Below are 17,987 nucleotides of genomic sequence, written 5' to 3'. Positions count from 1 at the left end.
GTGCGTGGAGACTGAGGGAATGCTGGCAGTCATGACTCAGGCACCACACGGACCTGGCAGGAGGCAGACAGCACTGTGCTTTTCTGTTCAGAGGCTCCCTGGAGGAAGGGCCCTGAACAGGGCAGCGAGCCAAGCTGGGGGAGGGCCAGCAGCGTTGCCTGGGATGCGTTAGGGCAGAAACTGGGAAGACTAGTGGGGGTTAGTCTTCGAAGAAGTGGAGGTGGCTGGGAGCAGTGTGGGAGGTGGGGTGAGTTGATGGGTACGAGAGTTTGAAGCAAGGAGTCCAAGTTTGAGAGGATAGGGAGGACCCAGCACACGATCCCAGTGCCCCACTGCATCAGGGCCTGGGGATGTGCTCAGAAGTGGTCTGACCACTGGGAGCTTTCAAAGGCTCCAGCTCATTTCTTAGAAGGGCTCTTATCACTCATGATGATGAGGACTCTGATCTCCATTACTCATTGTGCTTCTGAGATTTTTTTTCCCTTTCTCACTTGCCTCTCACCTTCTTCCCCATCTTCTCTGCCTCATTATTGAGTATTTGCTGTTTTCCTCTCAGTATTAGGAAAGAGAAGACATGTGACACGTGGTCCCTGTCCTCTGGCTGGGACAGAATGAACACTCAGGAAGTTGGTGGGCCCCACAAAGCAGCATCTAATCAAATCCCAGGAGGTATATCACCATCCTAGGTGCAAAGGGAATTCAGAAATGCAGAGAGAATGAAAACTTGGGGCAATCAAGTCAGAGTTCCAGAGACAATTGGAACTTTAATTAAGATAGACTGGGTTCCAAAATTCTGGGCTCTGGAGTTTATTAGTTCTATGGTCCTGGGTAAGTCACTTAAACTCTGGGCCTCAGTTTTTCCATTTGCATGAGAAAGATCAGTTCAGTTCAGTTCAGTTCAGTTGCTCAGTCGTGTCCGACTCTTTGCAACCCCATGAATCGCAGCATGCCGGGCCTCCCTGTCCATCACCAACTCCTGGAGTTCACTCAGACTCATGTCCATCGAGTCGGTGATGCCATCCAGCCATCTCATCCTCTGTCGTCCCCTTCTCCTCCTGCCCCCAATCCCTCCCAGCATCAGGGTCTTTTCCAATGAGTCAACTCTTCGCATAAGGTGGCCAAAGTATTGGAGTTTCAGCTTTAGCATCAGTCCTTCCAAAGAACACCCAGTAACAAGACCTAATTTTCAGGGTTTGGGGGTCCACTTAGGTATTAGAGGTAGGTTATATAAAGTTATGTAAAGTACTTTCTATTCATAAGAATAGACTTCCTTGAGACTTGCCTGGTGGTTCAGTGGTTAAGACTCTGCATTTCCACTACAGGGGGCAAGGTTTCCCTCCCTGGTCGGGAAACTAAGATACTGTGGCATAGCCAAAAAAGGGTACTCAATTAGTGTCATACTTTATTATTTTAATTATCATTATTGAACAGAGACCAAAAATTTGGGTTAGAATAGGAGAAGGGAATTGAAGGCAAGAGGAAAACATTATGAACAAGTGATAGGATTTTGCTTGACACGTGGGAGACACGGAGTAGAATTTTAAGAGCCTTTACTCCTTGAGACTGAATAGAGATCAACAGTGTCAAGGCTTCCACAAAGTCAAGGTGGATGAAGACTGTCAAGGGCTGTTTGGCTAGAAGAGGTCATGGACGATCCTGGAAAGAATAGTTTGAATCAAGGCCAGTAATGAGAGCTAGACTGCAGAGCGTGCATCTCTCTCCCTGCCTCCCTCCGTGTCTCTCCATCCTGGTAGGCCAGTATCTTTCTGTCTCTCTTCTTCTTCTCTGAGGCTCTCTCCCTTTGGTGGCAGGACCTGGAACAGAGGCACCAGCAAAAGCTGAAGATGCAGGCTGAGATCAAACGCATCAACGATGAAAACCAGAGGCAGAAAGCAGAGCTGCTGGCTCAGGAGAAGCTGGCCGACCAGACGGTGATGGAGTTCACCAAGAAGAAGATGGTAGGGACCCGCCTTCTGGTGCCTGGGACTTCTGAGCAGGAATGGAATGTCTGTCTTAGGGAGGGGCAGACATGAGTCCTGAGTGAACTCAACAGAAGGCAGCCACGTCATCAGCCTGAAAATTTACGTCCTTAGTTCAAGGGCCTGGCTTCTTTTTCCCTTTCTACCTGGCCAGTCTCCTTGTTCATTACCAGAGAATAGCCTGCAAAGGACACCCTAATTAGTGTGTTACCCTTGTTAACACCTTTGATTGGAAGTTGGGATGAGGGTCAGGTTCAGGCAGGGAAGAAAATTAAAACAATTGGTGACAGTGAAGATTTTGTGGATTCCTCATGACCTGGATAATTATATCTCCAGTAATTATGAGTCAGCTGCCCCGTAAATTTCTTGTGAAGATTCCTATCTTGGGCATCCTTTACTTGGTGCTAGATTTGGAAAGCAGAGCCTTCAACCACACTGTGGAGCAGAGAGCAATGCATGAGAACAGTTCCAGGGAGATATGCAGCTCGTGAATGTGTTGATTCTTTCTGGGGCGATGGCATGATTGGGGTCTATGAGGAATGGAGGGCAAAGAAAAGCTTTTAGACATGGTCTAGATGGAGTGAACATGGATTTCTGTGAGAAGAGAAGGGAGGACAGTTATTCAATTCCTCATGTGGTAGTCCTGTCTCCCCTCCTAGCTTCGAGGTTCTGTGATGACACCACACTTCTCTAAGGAAGTCTTACTGGAGGAGGGTGTGGGTACAATTGGAAAAGGCATGTTTGATATACCTCAATACTCCAAATGCAAACCACAGAAAATGAAGCTCAACAAAGCTTGTTTATTGGTTCTGGCTTCTTCATTGAATGCCAGGTATATGCAGGGAACAGTGAGAATGCAAGACTTGGAACATGGGTTTCTGCATAATAACGATCATGCCGCTAACCATTTATCAAGTGCTTAGTCTGTGCACGGGCTCTGTGCTAAGTGCTCTGTGTGTGTTGTCTCATCTAATCACTCACTTCTTGCAACCTAGTAACTCAGTGATGGAAAAGATCCTAAATGCCTCAGAGTGTCCAGTTACCAGACTAGGCTGAACATACCTAGAATAATATCATGTACCTCATATGGATGTCAGCAACTGTTCCTGAGTGGATGATGGTGGTGATAATAAGCCAGTCATGTGTAGGAGTTGTGAACAGGTCTATTGGCTGCAGCAGAGAGTCTCTGGTGGTTGTGATGGGAAATGAGGTGGTGAGATGATGGAGAGCTGAGAGCAGTTGTTGGGGAGGCCTTGGACCTTGAGCAGTGCTGCAAGTGTGGAATGATGAGGAACTGCCCTAGATTTCTGACCAGGACAATGTATGACCTTCATACCCGGAAAGGTCATTAGCAGAAGGAGCTGAGAGAGGTGGAGACTGGCAAAGGGATTGGGCACTTGGGCACGACCACAACCCACCATAAGTCTCCAAGGATATCACAAGCCCCTCCCTGACCTCACAGTGGTCTCCACTCTTACAGCTGAGGCTGCCCCTAAAGGCTGCCCTGAAGGCAGAGATTGCTGGTGGAAGCCTCCAGAGTTCCCTGCCCTGCCGTATAGGGCAACGCTGAGCAAAGAGACCAGCTTGACACACATCCAGCCATGCACACTTCACAGCAGATAACTCACTGCAGTGCACAGAAGTCTAGACAGGTAGAACAAGGCTAAGGAAGATTCTCTATGGGATGATCACATTTCCACCCAACTGAAGCCATTCGTCTTATGACTACCCCAGAATATGGAAAGCTTTTAGGGATATGTCTGCTCTTTCAGAGAAGTGGCAAAGGGAACTAATTTTGATGGCTCAGTCCTTAGGTAACTGCCAACCGCTGGGGGGACTGGACATCACATGGCTGGCCATTTGCCCAAGGACTAATGAGATAACTTCCACCTGCTGTACTTTATAAGCCAGGCAGGAAGCCACAGTTATTATTTCTAAAAACTTGGCCCAGAGGCCTTGCAACTTGGAAATTGTGAAGTAGAGGACAGAGCATGAAGTCTGGGCTCACTTGTAGGTGAATCTGGTGGTTTACAAGCTGTGCAGTCTTGGACAGGACCCTTGAATTTTATGAGCATTAGTTTCTTCATATTGAATATCTATCTCATGAGACATTGTGAGAACTCTCTGGGATATTACCAGGAGAACACATTTTGTAAGCAGTGAAGCTTCTTACAAATGCTGATTAGTTTCATAGCTATGCATTGCTAGTCATGTTGCCCTACATTAAAAGGAGTCATACAATTATCCTTCAATTAAAAAGCAGTTATCCTTCAATTAAAAATAAATAAATTTTAAAAAACGGAGTCAGGGAGGGGTAGGGGACATACTGAACAGACAGGGGCTCAGTTTCTTTCTGCAAGGCTGGGGCAGAGGGGAGCCATTCTATGAGATCTTTTCTTCCTGGCAGGCCCGAGAAGCAGAGTTTGAGGCTGAGCAGGAGAGAATCCGGAGGGAGAAAGAGAAGGAGATTGCCCGCCTGAGGGCCATGCAGGAGAAAGCCCAGGATTACCAGGCAGAGCAGGTACCTGTTCGATCTTGGCTTCCCTCAGCCCCTCACACCCCCTTAACTACTCCTTTGACAGCCTGTAAAATGGCCTCGAGGGTGAGGGTATAGAAGAGAGGATGCAAGGTACCTCGACTTCAGCAGTTTGAGGATGGAGGGGTGGGCCTGCTCCCACACCTATGGCAGCAAGCATTGAGGAGTGCATTTCCTGCCTAACATCCAAGAGAAAGTTTTTGGCTGCCACATAAAGAACTTTCAACCTTAACTATTGAAATGTGTCACGGGAGGAGGAAACTGTGGCATCTCCATCATTAGCAGTTTTTAAAATTAGAAGCAATCGCAGGACTGCCTGGAGGTGTTTGAGGTGTAGGAGAAGAACTGGGATAAGCTGGGGGTGGGGGGGGAAGGACAAGATGACCCTTCAGGGTGTCATAGACCTGAAAGTTCTATGACAGGTTTCCGTTTGTTCTCTCGTAGCATAACCTTGTTGCTAGAGAAATTCCGGAGGCTTCTCGAAGCAGGCTGGGTCAGCTGGAGCAGGCGTCTTCCTAAAGGGACCTGAGGGTGTTTTTTGCGCCCTCACTGGCCTCCCCCACCCTCTCCTTTCCCAGGATGCCCTGCGGGCCAAGCGCAATCAGGAGGTTGCCGACAGAGAGTGGCGCAGAAAAGAAAAGGAAAACGCACAGAAGAAGATGGAAACAGAGGCCAAGCTGCGGAAAAGTCGACTAGAACAGGTGGCTTTCAAGGAGCACACTCTGGCTGTCCAGGTGCAACGGGACCGGGATGAGTTCGAGAGGATTCTCCGGTAGGAGGGGCTGGGACCCTCGGCTTCCTTTCCGAGTGCTGTGGCAGGGACGGTCCGTACAGGGTGGACAGGTGCTTTCTGGCATGTCCGTAGACAGATGCACAGCCACCTTGACTGCGGTCATGTGGGGCATTCTACCTAGATGGGTGATGGAAATATTTCAAAGACACTTGAGCCAAGAGTTTTATTAGAGAATGGAAATATATTAATAGCGCCTGGAAGTGTTTAAGGAATTGGGGGTTATTGGGATTATTTACCCAGGAGCATATCTGAGGTTATTGATATTTCTCCTGGCAATCTTGATTCCAGCTTGTGCTGGAATAACCTCAGATATGCAGATGACACCATCCTTATGGCAGAAAGTGAAGAGGAATTAAAAAGCCTCTTGATGAAAGTGAAAGAGGAGGGTGAAAAAGTTGGCTTCAAGCTCAACATTCAGAAAACGAAGATCGTGGCATCTGGTCCCATCACTTCATGGGAAATAGATGGGGAAACAGTGGAAACAGTGTCAGACTTTATTTTTTGGGCTCCAAAATCACTGCAGATGGTAATTGCACCATGAAATTAAAAGACGCTTACTCCTTGGAAGAAAAGTTATGACTAACCTGCTGCTGAGTCACTCCAGTCGTTTGCGACTCTGTGCGACCCTATTGATGGCAGGCCACCAGGCTCCCCCGTCCCTGGGATTCTCCAGGCAAGAACACTGGAGTGGGTTGCCATTTCCTTCTCCAATGCATGACAGTGAAAAGTGAAAGTGAAGTCACTCAGTTGTGTCCGACTCTTTGCGTCCCCATGGACTGCAGCCTACCAGGCTCCTCCATCCATGGGATTTTCCAGGCAAGAGTGCTGGAGTGGGGTGCCATTGACTAACCTAGATAGCATATTGAAAAGCAGAGACATTACTTTGCCAACAAAGGTCCGTCTAGTCAAGGCTATGGTTTTTCCAGTAGTCATGTATGGATGTGAGAGTTGGACTGTGAAGAAAGCTGAGCACCAAAGAATTGATGTTTTTGAACTGTGGTGTTGGAGAAGACTCTTGAGAGTCCCTTGGACTGCAAGGAGATCCAACCAGTCCATTCTGAAGGAGATCAGCCCTGGGATTTCTTTGGAAGGAATGATGCTAAAGCTGAAACTCCAGTACTTTAGCAACCTCATGCAAAGAGTTGACTCATTGGAAAAGACTCTGATGCTGGGAGGGATTGGGGGCAGGAGGAGAAGGGGTCAACAGAGGATGAGATGGCTTGATGGCATCACCGACTTGATGGACTTGAGTTTGAGTGAACTCCAGGAGATGGTGATGGACAGGGAGGCCTGGTGTGTTGTGATTCATGGGGTCGCAAAGAGTCGGACACGACTGAGTGACTGAACTGAACTGAACCCAGGAGCATTAAAAGTATGAATAAAGATATAACTCTGGGCCCTTCTACCGTCTCTGTCTCCATGTTCCTCAGCAAGTTTGGGCTGAAACTGCAGCAGGAGAGGTTGAGGACAGAGAGAGAAGAACTCACACGCTCTGGGTTGCAAGTCATCAGAGCAGGGCTTTAAGGGAGGTCTTTGCCATTCGTTTGACAAATATATATTAAGCACATAAATTCAAGGCTCTGTGCTGGATGTTGTGGTGTTGGTGTTAGAGATGAATAAAACACCATCCTTGCCCGTTCATGTAGGAAGGATATTAGGGACTCATATCTGGATGGATCTCACCTGTATGCATCCACCTTTCCTGCCTCACCAGCTCGTTATCCTTTTACTTTTGTTCTCTCTGTTGGCTCAGTGATGATTCCAGCTCTAAGTGGAAGTTAAGTGTTCGCATCTCGCACTGTCTCTGTCTCCCTCCTCCTCCCCCAAGGCAGCCAGCAGTCTCAGTGGCTCTACTTTCTACTAGTTAGATCTGCCACCACCAGACCGGGCCCCTGCGGTGTTCTCCTAGCTCTAATTGTTTTGGCCTAACTGGGAAAGACTCACCTCTTACTCTGGTTCAGACTGTATAAGATTAAAAAAATAAAAAAAGGAAACAAACTGGGGAATTCCCTGGTTGTCCAGTGGTTAGCACTTCGGTGCTAACAGAACTTCACTGCCTTGTTGGGGAATTAAGATCCTGCATGCTGTGAAGTGCAGCCAAGCTTAAACCAAAAAAAATTATACAAATAAAGGAAACAAATGAAATTTGAATTGCGGCAGAGTGGTACAAATTGCAGAAATTATGCTCAGATAGGTAGAGATTGAGTGGAGCAGCCCGAAATTATGCTCAGATAGGTAGAGATTGAGTGGAGCAGCCCAGCTTTCTTGGTCTACATGCTCTTAGTCCTTCTTGCTACTGCCCCAGTTAGTTGCATGCCAGACCAGGCCCCTGGATCCCTGGGCAGAGACAGAACAGTCTATAGGAATTGTCGTCCTTGCTGGAGCCAAGTTCCTGGACTTGTATGGGACTGTGGACCCTCAGCCTACCTCCATTGGCTGTGATGTCCTTTGGCTTTGTAGCTCTCCTTGCCCTCAAGGGTCATGCCATGGTCTCCAGATATCTGATAAAGATGCCAGTTTCCTTAACGGCCCCAAAGCTTCTGCCCCTGCACTCCAGGTTGCCTTTTAGATATCTGCCCTCCCCAGCCTCTGTGCTCTTGGACATCTGGGTTGCCTTTAGCAGTCACTGCTGCTGCTGCTGCTGCTGCTAAGTCGCTTCAGTCGTGTCCAACTCTGTGCGACCCCATAGATGGCAGCCCACTAGGCTCCCCCGTCCCTGGGATTCTCCAGGTAAGAACACTGGAGTGGGTTGCCATTTCCTTCTCCAATGCATGAAAGTGAAAAGTGAAAGTGAAGTCGCTCAGTCGTGTCCGACTGTTAGTGACCCCATGGACTTCAGCCTACCAGGCTCCTCCATCCATGGGATTTTCCAGGCAAGAGTACTGGAGTGGGGTGCCATTGCCTTCTGGGATTAGCAGTCACTAATACATGTTAATGAAAAGAAATTAAAGCCCTACTGTTGCCACTGACCCATTTGTCCCTTCTTTGCTTTGTTTGCCTGAAGCACATGGACTAGTCAGTTATTAAAGCTAGACCAGCCCTCTGGAGAAGTTCAATCTCACCATTTGTTCTAGGTTAGCATCCAGACCTGGTGTCTCCAGGGCCATGTGATCACTATGGTCAGTGTCTCCACATGCTAGGAGCGTCTCTGCCATGGTCAGCAATTGAGCTTTTCCTACTACAAAAGCATGGCCTCCTCTATGGCCTATATATGGACTTCCTGCTTCTGGACAGAGGGATGCCTTTAACTGTCAGCCTCTTGACTAAGCATAAATAGCTGACCTACCCTACTCAGTGGTTCTTGGAAATGCCTGGCAGCTTTCAAAAGGTACTGGTGCCCAGGGACCACCGCCAGAAACTCTCACTGAATGGGTCTAGGGTGAGGCCCAGGCACCAGTAGTTTTGAAAGTCCCCAGATGATGGTAATGCAGCCAGGCTCCAGGATCCTAGCCCCAATCCTGTGGAATAACTGGGCCCTTCCTGTTCCGGTTTCCGATTGCATGCCACCTCAGGGGCTCTCTGGTGACACATATAGGTCCCCCATTTCCACCCTGTTTCACATCATGTGAAATGATAGAAAACTGTTTTCTATGTAGGAACATGATGGCAAGGCAAGGGGAAGAGTCTTCTGCTTTCACAGATGTGTCAGCAGTTTTCTTTTGATAAACTGAGAAGCCTCTGTAGAAGGTATAGACATTTGGAAGGTATCTGCATGGTGTAAGAGAGTTGCTGGGGGACTTCCCTGGTGGGCCGGTGGCTAAGACTCCACACTCCCAAAGCAGGGGGCCCTGGTTTGATTCCTGGTCGGAACTAGACCCTGCATGCCGGAGTGTAGATCTTGTATACACAACTAAGACCCGGTGCAGACAAATAAGTAAATTAAAAAAACAAAAAAGAGTTGCTCGGAGTTGGAGGACACACCATGCATGGCGGAGCTTGGAAGATGACTGAAGGAAGTGAGTCAGGGAAGTGGTGCTCTTGGTTAGGGTATGAGTGACCTCAGTTGAGACATCCTGGCCTAAGATGATTTTATATTTTATTTTTGATTACACTGAGAAAGAAAGAAGATGTTAGCTCAAGATGGCCTATGATGATTGCATTTCCTCTGAGATGTGAATGCATTTCATTTGAGCTTTTTTTTTTTTTTCCTGAACATATCTGGTCTACATTAGCCATTTTCCCTCGGGTGTCAGGGTTCAATTAAGTTTTCTTGTGGAAGAGTCTCCTGAAAGAAGTTTAGAATTGGAGCAGGAAGAGAAGTAAGAGATAACAGGCAAAGTTCCTTCTTCTTCCAGCAATTAAGGAGAACCAAGATCACAGATTTTACTTCTTTGAACTTCCTAAGCATCCTCTTTGTTGGTTTTGATAATGTCATTATTACTGATAATGGCAGGGAAGTAAGGGAGAGGGGGAAAGATTATCTCAGAACAAGCTGGAGAGGAGTCAGGCATTGTTACCAGAGAGCAGAGTAGGACAATGGCTTCCAGTGGGGCTTCCCTGGAGGCTCAGTGGTTAAGAGTCACCTGCCAATGCAGGAGATTCGGTTCGATTCCTGGTCTGGGAAGATCCCACATGCCGCGGGGCAGGTAAGCCCATGTGCCACAGCTACTGAGTCCGCTCTAGAGCCTGGGAGCTGCAAGTACTGAGCCCACGTGCCGCGGCTCTTGGAGCCTGCCCACCCTAGAGCCTGTGCTCGGCAACAAGAGAAGCCACTACAGTGAGAAGCCTGTGAACCACAGCCGAAGAGTAGCCCCTGCTTGCTGCAACTAGAGAAAAGAAAGGAAAAGCCCGAGAAGCAATGAAGACCCAGCAAAGCCAAAAATAAATAAATAAATAGTTTCCGGTGGGTGAAATCCTGGGTGTAGGGCCAGCTACAAAATCTATAGGGCCCAGTAAAAAATAAGAATGTAGAGCTCTTTGTTCAACAATTAAAATAGCAGAGACTTAGGCCAAGCAAGGGGCCCTTCTAAACATGCCCATGGCATAGAGTCACACGCCCCTGAACCTGGGCCTGACTGGGAACAGCCTTTGGGCTTGATCTCTGAGCCACAGAAAGGGAGGGAGGGCTTTGGTCTCTGAAGCATGTTCCTAGAGGAGCCCACCCAGGAACTCCCCCAGACCCTTCCCTGGGTTGGGGCAGCTCAGCCTAGCCCATTCGACAGCCCATGTCCCTCCTTCAGGGCCCAGCGAGAGCAGATTGAAAAGGAGCGGCTGGAGGAAGAGAAAAAGGCTACAGGGCGCTTACAGCACGCCAACGAGCTCCGGCGCCAGGTGCGGGAGAACCAGCAGAAGCAGGTGCAGGCCCGGATTGCCACCTTCGACGAGGGCCGGCGCCTCAAGGAGGAGGCCCAGAAGCGGCGTGAGCGCATTGAAGACATCAAGAGGAAAAAGCTCGAGGAGCTGAGGTGCACTGGGGTCCCTTCCTCCCCCGTTGCTCTCCCCTTCCCCAGGGAGGCAGCCCGGAAGGCTCAGGGTTAGGGGAAGGAAGGGACGGTGATAGGGGCGTGGGGAGGGCCTCCTGCCCGACTCCAGGCTCACATGGGCTGTTGCCCTCTGAAGGGGGCTCCTGCAGATGTTCTAAAACTGGGACTTCCTTGGTTGGTTCTCTGGGGAACTCCTTAGCAGGATGCTGGAGCCTTGACAGGGATGTGTTTGGGGAATGGGTGGTGGGACCAGGCTCAGGAATACAGATCCCTAGGTTCTTTAAGCCTGCTTCTGCTGTCTCTTTGGTCCCCTCCCCACCATCCCCACCGCTTATGCCCACCCTTTGTTTTCCCTGCAGAGCCACCGGCCTTCCTGAGAAGTACTGCATTGAAGCTGAGCGCAAAGCTAACATCCCAGTCAACACTTCCATGAACTGAGGGAACCCCTCTGCCCCTCAAGATGCCTTCAAGGGGGGCAGGTTCCTCCCCAGCTCTTGACGTCCATAACTGCTGCTAATCTAGACAGTTCTGAGTTATAGATTAAATCTATTCTACTTCTCTAAGGGATAGTCCAGCTTTCTTGCTGTGGGAAATGTGGCTGCTCTGGACTAAATGGGGAAAAAAATAAGTTATGGGGGCCCTGGGCTGTGGGCAGTATGATGGTCGCAGACAGAAATGGAAGGATTCTCTCTCATGCTCAACCCTCCTAAGCCAGGTGGTCCCTTTGTCCTGGGGTCTCCTGGCTTTTTTGGTGACCCTCTGGCATGCTGTCATCATGTCCACTTTCAGCTCAGTCTGATCTTTGTCCCCACTCCATGCCCAGCGCAGAGGCATTTCATGGCAAGGAGCTAGAGATGCTGTCTCAGGGAGGGGCTGGGGCAAGGGCTGGGGAAGGAGGTGCCACAGCTCTTACAGGCACATGCCTATGTCTCAGACCATGAATGTTGAGAGGGTGATGTTTGGACCTGGGGCTCACCCTCCTTTCTCAGCCCTTTCCTGCCAGAGCCCTTTCAACTCTTGGTAGTGTCACCACACAGGCACCAGCCCCATCTCCCATCAGGGCACCACCCTACCTGCCCGGTCCCCTTACCTAACACAGCTATCCCCTCACTCAAGTGGCCAGCTCTCTTTAGTCCCCCTCACTCCAACAAGTGGGGCTTCCCAAAGCCATCTTTCTCAATGTTAGCTTGCCTCACTCTTCCTCAAAATATTCTTCATTCATTCATTCACTTGCCCAAGTATCTCTGAGTACCTGCCAGATGCTAGGTACATTTCTAATGAAGTAAATTTCCAGTGAACACAGTGAACCTGGTTCCAATCCCAGAGAAGCATCTCATCCGTGTCAGTCTGCTCTTGCTTTCCACCTTATTTCTTGTATCTTTAGAAGAGTCTCAGCCTATTTAGCGGAGAAGGTGATGGCACCCCACTCCAGTACTCTTGCCTGGAAAATCCCATGGACGGAGGAGCCTGGTAGGCTGCAGTCCATGGGGACGCAAAGAGTCAGACACAACTGAGTGACTTCACTTTCACTTTTCACTTTCATGCATTGGAGAAGGAAATGGCAACCCACTCCAGTGTTCTTGCCTGGAGAATCCCAGGGACGGGGGAGCCTGTTGGGCTGCCATCTATGGGGTTGCACAGAGTTGGACACGACTGAAGCGACTTAGCAGCAGCAGCAGCAGCAGCAGCAGCAGCAGCCTATTTAGAAGGACTTGATGATCAGGCTCCCATTTTGGGCTGTGTACTAGCTTCCAGAGATGGAGCCAGTTCCCCATTTTTGTATGCCTTTGTGAGGAAAGGGCCTCCATCCAGCTCCCATCACTATGGCAACCTCCCTCCCCCTCAGTTTCATTTCTCCAATCCAAAGCCCGGTCTTGTCTCCTTCGGTGGGTCCTGTGCTGAGAGGAGGCGGAGGACAGCTGCCGGGCGCATCCCAGGTGTTTACAGCACCAGGTTACTAGGGCCTTGGGCAAGAGTCCTTCATTTCTAGGACCCAGGGAGTGTGGGCAAGCTGCTTCCTGTGCTGCCTCTGCCTCTGCATCTTCCCCAGGCTCCTTCCTCATCATCCCCACTAGGGAAGACTGCTGTCCCCTTCCTCCCTAAATCAGATGGGCAGCCTCACCAGCAGTGTGGGGAAGAGGCTTGCTCACCTTCCCTGCTCCCTTTCACTTCCCCTAAGTGCATCCCTCGTACCTGAAGAAGTTGGTCTCGTCCTCCCCAGGGGTCTTGTAAAGATGTGGTACCCAGCCTGGGATGGGAGAGACAACACGGCAGCCGCTGAGAGGGCCGGCCAACGTGCTTAGGTTCTAAGTGTTCCTAGCTGTTCAGTCGCCAGCTCTCTGTGACCCCATGGACTGCGGCACTCCAGGCTCCTCTGTCCTCCACTATCTCCCAGAGTTTGCTCAAATTCATGTCAACTGAGCCAGTGATGCCATTCAACCATCTCATCCTCTGTGGCCCCCTCCTCCTCCAATCTTTCCCAGCATCAGGGTCTTTTCTAATGAGTCAGCTGTTTGGACTGCAGTCAGATTTCCTTGCCATCCAAGGAACCCTCAAGAGTCTTCTCCAGCACCACAATTTGAAAGCATCAGTTCTTTGGCGCTCAGCCTTTATGGTCCAACTCTAATATCCATACATGACTACTGGAAAACCCATAGCTTTGACTACCTGGACCTTTGTCAGCAAAGTGATGTTTCTGCTTTTTAAAATGCTGTCTAGGTTTGTCATAGCTTTCCTTCAAAGGAGCAAGCATCTGTAAATTTTATGGCTGCAGTCAATGTCTGCAGTGATTTTTGGAGCCCAAGAAAAAAAAAATCTGTCACTGCTTCCACCTTTTCTCCTTCTATTTGCCATTAAGTGATGGGACTGGATGCCATGATCTTAGTTTTCTTAATGCTGAGTTTCAAGCCAGCATTCTCACCCTCCTCTTTCACCCTCATCAAAAGGCTCTTTAGTTCCTCTTAATTTTCTGCCACTAGAGTGGTGTCATCTGAGTATCTAAGGTTGTTAATATTTCTCCTGGCAATCTTGATTCCAGCCAGGCATTTCGCATGATGTACTCTGCATATAAGTTAAGTAAGCAGAGTGGCAATATACAGCCTTGTCCTACGCCTTTCCCAATTTTGAACCAGTTGTTTCATGTCCGGTTCTAACTGTTGCTTCCTGACCTGCATACAGGTTTCTCAGGAGACAGATAAAATTCTTAAAGAATTTTCCACAGTTGGTTGTGATCCACACAGTCAAAGGCTTTAGCAGTCAATGAAGCAGATGTTTTTCCGGAATTCCCTTGCTTTATCCATGACCCAGTGAATGCTGGCAATTTGGTCTTTGGTTCCTCTGCTTCTTTGAAACCCAGCTTATACATCTGAAAGTTCTCAGTTCACGTACTGCTGAAGCCTGGCTTGAAAGGTTTTGAGCATCACTTGGCTCAAATGCATTAGGCACTACGTGGAATGAGTGAAATTTGTATGGTGGTTTGAACATTCTTTGGCGTTACCCTTCTTTGGGATTGGAATGAGAATTGACCTTTTCCAGTCCTGTGGCCACAGTTGAATTTTCCGAATTTGCTGACATACTGAGTGCAGCACTTTTACTGCACAGTTAATAATACCTGCAGGGACCTTACAAGTAAGGAGCGGGTCCTTACTTGTTCCAGGGGACCTTCTTCACAGGAAAGTTAGAAAGGGCCTTGGGTGCCTGGAGTTTGCCCAGCTTCTTACCTATGTCATCCAGCTCAGGGCTGCGAGGAACAAGCCCCCTTGGAGTGAAGGTCAAGAAGAAAAGGGCTTCCGTGCCCATTGTTAACTTCTGAGCCAGGTAGAGAAAAATGGTCCAATTTTGTGGGTTAAAAGCAAGACCAACACTTCTTGAGAACTCCTTGCAGGTGAAATGGAGCCTGTATTGTGCTGTGCTTAGTCGCTCAGTCGTGTCCGACTCTTTGCAACCCCATGGACTGTAGCCTGCCAGGCTCCTCTGTCCATGGGGATTCTCCAGGCAAGAATACTGGAATGGGTTACCATGCCCTTCTCCATGAGATCTTCCCAACTCAGGGATCGAATCCAGGTCTCCTGCATTGCAGGCAAATACTTTACCGTCTGAGCCACCAGGGAAGCCCCAAATTGGAGCCTGACAGATCCCAAAGCCTAAAAGTGAGACTGTCTTGACATGGCCTTGGGTGGGCAGCTAGAAGTTACATGACTGGGGTTTGGCTTTGGAGATGGGAGAATATAGCCACCTCTGATCACATGAAGATAGTTTGGGGAAATCTTAAGAGTTCTCCCCTCAGAGTTGTCCCCTCTAGGGATTCTCTGAGCTGCCCCGTGATGTGAGAGAGGTTTGATTTCTTCTCTCAGGATAACTGAGAAGCCCCACACAGGCTTCTGCGGCTTCAGGACTGGCCTGAGTCATCAGCAGGAATCTAATCCCTAGAAGTGGAGCATTCCTGACAGCCAGGTAGGCAGCTGTCATCTGAGGCCAGCTGGCTGCATCTGGTCACCTTTTATAAATCCTCCCCCTTTCTCACTGAGGAATGGCAAAGGAGATAATTACAGGGAAAGGTTCCCTGGTGTTAAATGGGGGCTGGAGGGTTCAGGCTGCGTGATATGGTGGAAGGGCCAGCAAGGGACTGTAGTAAGCCCAGCTTGCAGGGGGGCGGGGGTGGGACATGGAGATAAAGAGAGAAAATTGAAAGTGTTTTGAAAGCATAATGGATCTCCCCCCACGGCTTCCCACCTGCCCCATTCAGGAACAACCAGCCACAGACTTGTTACTTGAGGCCGGACTTTTGGGTGGGCAGTGTTTTCTCCTAGGGGTGGCTTCAACTTTCCCTCCTAGGGCTCAGGGGTAGAAATGAACTCTGTGTACCCCTCCAAGCTGCTATATCAGCTTAGGGGTCTCTGGGAGGCTGTGAAATTCCAAGCTGTGGTTCGGCGTGGAGGAAATCTGGGGGTAAGAAACGCTCATTGGTGCATTGTCTTTGTTGATGTGCAGATGTTAGAACCTTGCAAGAAAAACAAAAGTGCCCAAGCTGTTAACTTTGTCGTATGAGTACCTGATTGACTTTGAGTGTCTGATTGACTATGAGTACCAACTCCCTTTCTGCTGAACCTTGGGTATTCTGGTTCTTGCAACATCAGACTGGGCTGGTGCAGCCTGGAAAATCCAGTGGCTGGACGCCACCACAGAGCAATGAGTCAGGTCTGCAGGCAGCTGCCTCCTGGGCACGTGTGCCTATCGCCTGTGTCACGCTGCACTGGTGCTTGGAGGCGGTCTCAGAGCCTTTGCCCCTGCCGCAGAAGCAGCACCAATGGGGCACGACTTAGCAGCCAGCTCTGGTGGCTGAGCCAGGCTGTCCCTGACTCAGTGGGGTCCTGGGATGTCCTCCAGTACCCCCTGAAAGCTTCAGTATCCCCGTCGGTGACTCTAGCCACCTCTGGGCATTAATTGGTCTCAGTAAAAGTACTTTGATTAAGCTCAGATGAAAGGGGCTCAGGATATTTCAAAGCCAGTCAGGGCTTTTGGGGTGAGGAAGGGTGGCAGCTGTTGAGGTGACAGTGGAGGGGAGACGCTGGAGTCTCAGACAAGAAGTCTGGGTGGAGAGTCCACGGAGCGCCTCGCTCTGGTTCCTCACTCATCCCCCGCACTGCTGCTTCTGGGGGTCTAGGCGCCTGGGAGCGGACTGTGGGGAGGGGTGGCTCACTCCCGACCGACGTCTCTCTCACATTCCAGGCTGCTGCCGAGGTGGCCTGCCCCCCTTTCCCTCCCTCTCCCACCCTCTGAGAGACATCCTGGCAAATCGCACCAAGGTTACCTGGGAGAAATTCATTTCCAACATCACGGAAATCTAGAGTCCCAGAAAAGACTAAGTTATTCTTGATTTGACTGGCTTTAAATAGCTTAGACCTTCCTGCTGTCCTCACCCTCCAAGTTCCCAACCTCCCAGCCCTGCATTTCTTCCCACACTCTCCACAGCCTCTTGGGAGTAGGGTAGCCATCACTTCCCTGCGCTTGGATGACTTTGAGACTGTGACAGGAATAGGGTCCCTGGAAAGAGGAGTCAAGGGGCTGAATGGGAGTAGGGAGTCGGAGAAACTGCCCAGAGCTCATGAGGTTTTTTGTACAGATCCTGGGAAAGACTGCTTTGTCCCCGGAGCTAGTGGGAGTGAGCACCAAATCACAGAAGGTCAAGGCTGGAAATGACATCCAAGACTCTTTTACCCTGGAAACTTCTTTGTAAACTAATCAAATGGTTGGACCATCTGAGCTTGCACACCTTAAGAGACAGGCTGCTTATTACCTCATAAAGCAAAACCCAAACTGTCTTAGAGCAACCCCAATGCTCAGAAAGTTCTTAACATGGAGTCACTGCATGTCTTCCTGACCATCCTCTGGGGGCCCTAGTTCTGCTTCTTGGGACCACATGAGACAAATCCATGTTTTCTTCATGATGCCCCTTCAGATATCTCCTACCCCAGCTACTGTGCAGCCTGACCCCCTGGGGAAAGCGTGTGCAGTTCGGGAACACAGTGTTCTTCTGAGCATTTGGTAGGGGGAGAGAGAAGCGTGTTGGAGGGAGGGAGGGGGGGAAACTGGGAAACCTTCCACTTATCCCTTGGGCTGGGCATGTTGCTCTCCTGACAGTTCACACTCCCACCGCCCCAGGCAGCTCTGGCCAAGCTCTGTTGCCTCTGAGCCCCACCCCCTCTGGCACCACCTTCTGCTTTCCCAGTGTCCAGGCAACAGGAAGCAAACAGGGAGGGCAGAGTGCAGGCTGGTCGGAAGGGCTTAGTGGGCAAGGCCTTGCAGCAGACACACACCCAGCTTTGCTCTGCTACCTGAAGGCTCCCCACAGCTTCCCTGGCAAATTCCGGGAAAACAAGGCAAGACTGGAAACCACTCAGGAGCAGCGGCAAGGGGAAGCTCCCTCTGGGCATATGTGTTGAGGAATCCCAGTGGCAGAACCCAAGGCAAATTTTACTTCTATAAAGTAAAATTATACTTTCAGTTCAGTTCAGTCGCTCAGTCATGTCCGACTCTTTGCCACCCCATGAATCGCAGCACGCCAGGCCTCCCTGTCCATCACCAACTCCTGGAGTTCACTCAGACTCACGTCCATCGAGTCAGTGATGCCATCCAGCCATCTCAGCCTCTGTTGTCCCCTTCTCCTCCTGCCCCCAATCCCTCCCAGCATCAGAGTCTTTTCCAATGAGTCAACTCTTCTCATGAGGTGGCCAAAGTACTGGAGTTTCAGCTTCAGC

The 17,987-nt window shown here is 49.8% G+C and overlaps 1 protein-coding gene across 5 annotated transcripts in view; it reads left to right on the top strand.

The window, feature by feature from the left end:
• The window catches only part of CFAP45 (cilia and flagella associated protein 45), a 33,764-nt gene extending 17,992 nt beyond the window's left edge, over nt 1-15,772 (top strand). For 3 of the 5 annotated variants that reach the window (XM_005892078.2, XM_070365815.1, XM_070365841.1), the window contains 5 exons: nt 1,812-1,958; nt 4,387-4,500; nt 5,094-5,287; nt 10,489-10,713; nt 11,091-15,770. In XM_005892078.2, the coding sequence (XP_005892140.2) occupies nt 1,812-1,958; nt 4,387-4,500; nt 5,094-5,287; nt 10,489-10,713; nt 11,091-11,169 (759 nt within the window). In that variant the 3' untranslated portion in view covers nt 11,170-15,770. Of the gene's footprint in view, nt 1-1,811; nt 1,959-4,386; nt 4,501-4,959; nt 5,288-10,488; nt 10,714-11,090 lie in introns of those variants that run through there. The other 2 variants (XM_070365825.1, XM_070365834.1) reach the window with 2 other exon arrangements.
• Nucleotides 15,773-17,987: the final 2,215 nt, after the last annotated feature.

The sequence above is a fragment of the Bos mutus genome, chromosome 3 (genome assembly GCF_027580195.1).
Source record: "Bos mutus isolate GX-2022 chromosome 3, NWIPB_WYAK_1.1, whole genome shotgun sequence".
Lineage (NCBI taxonomy): Eukaryota > Metazoa > Chordata > Mammalia > Artiodactyla > Bovidae > Bos > Bos mutus.
This window is presented reverse-complemented; position numbering and strand designations above follow the sequence as displayed.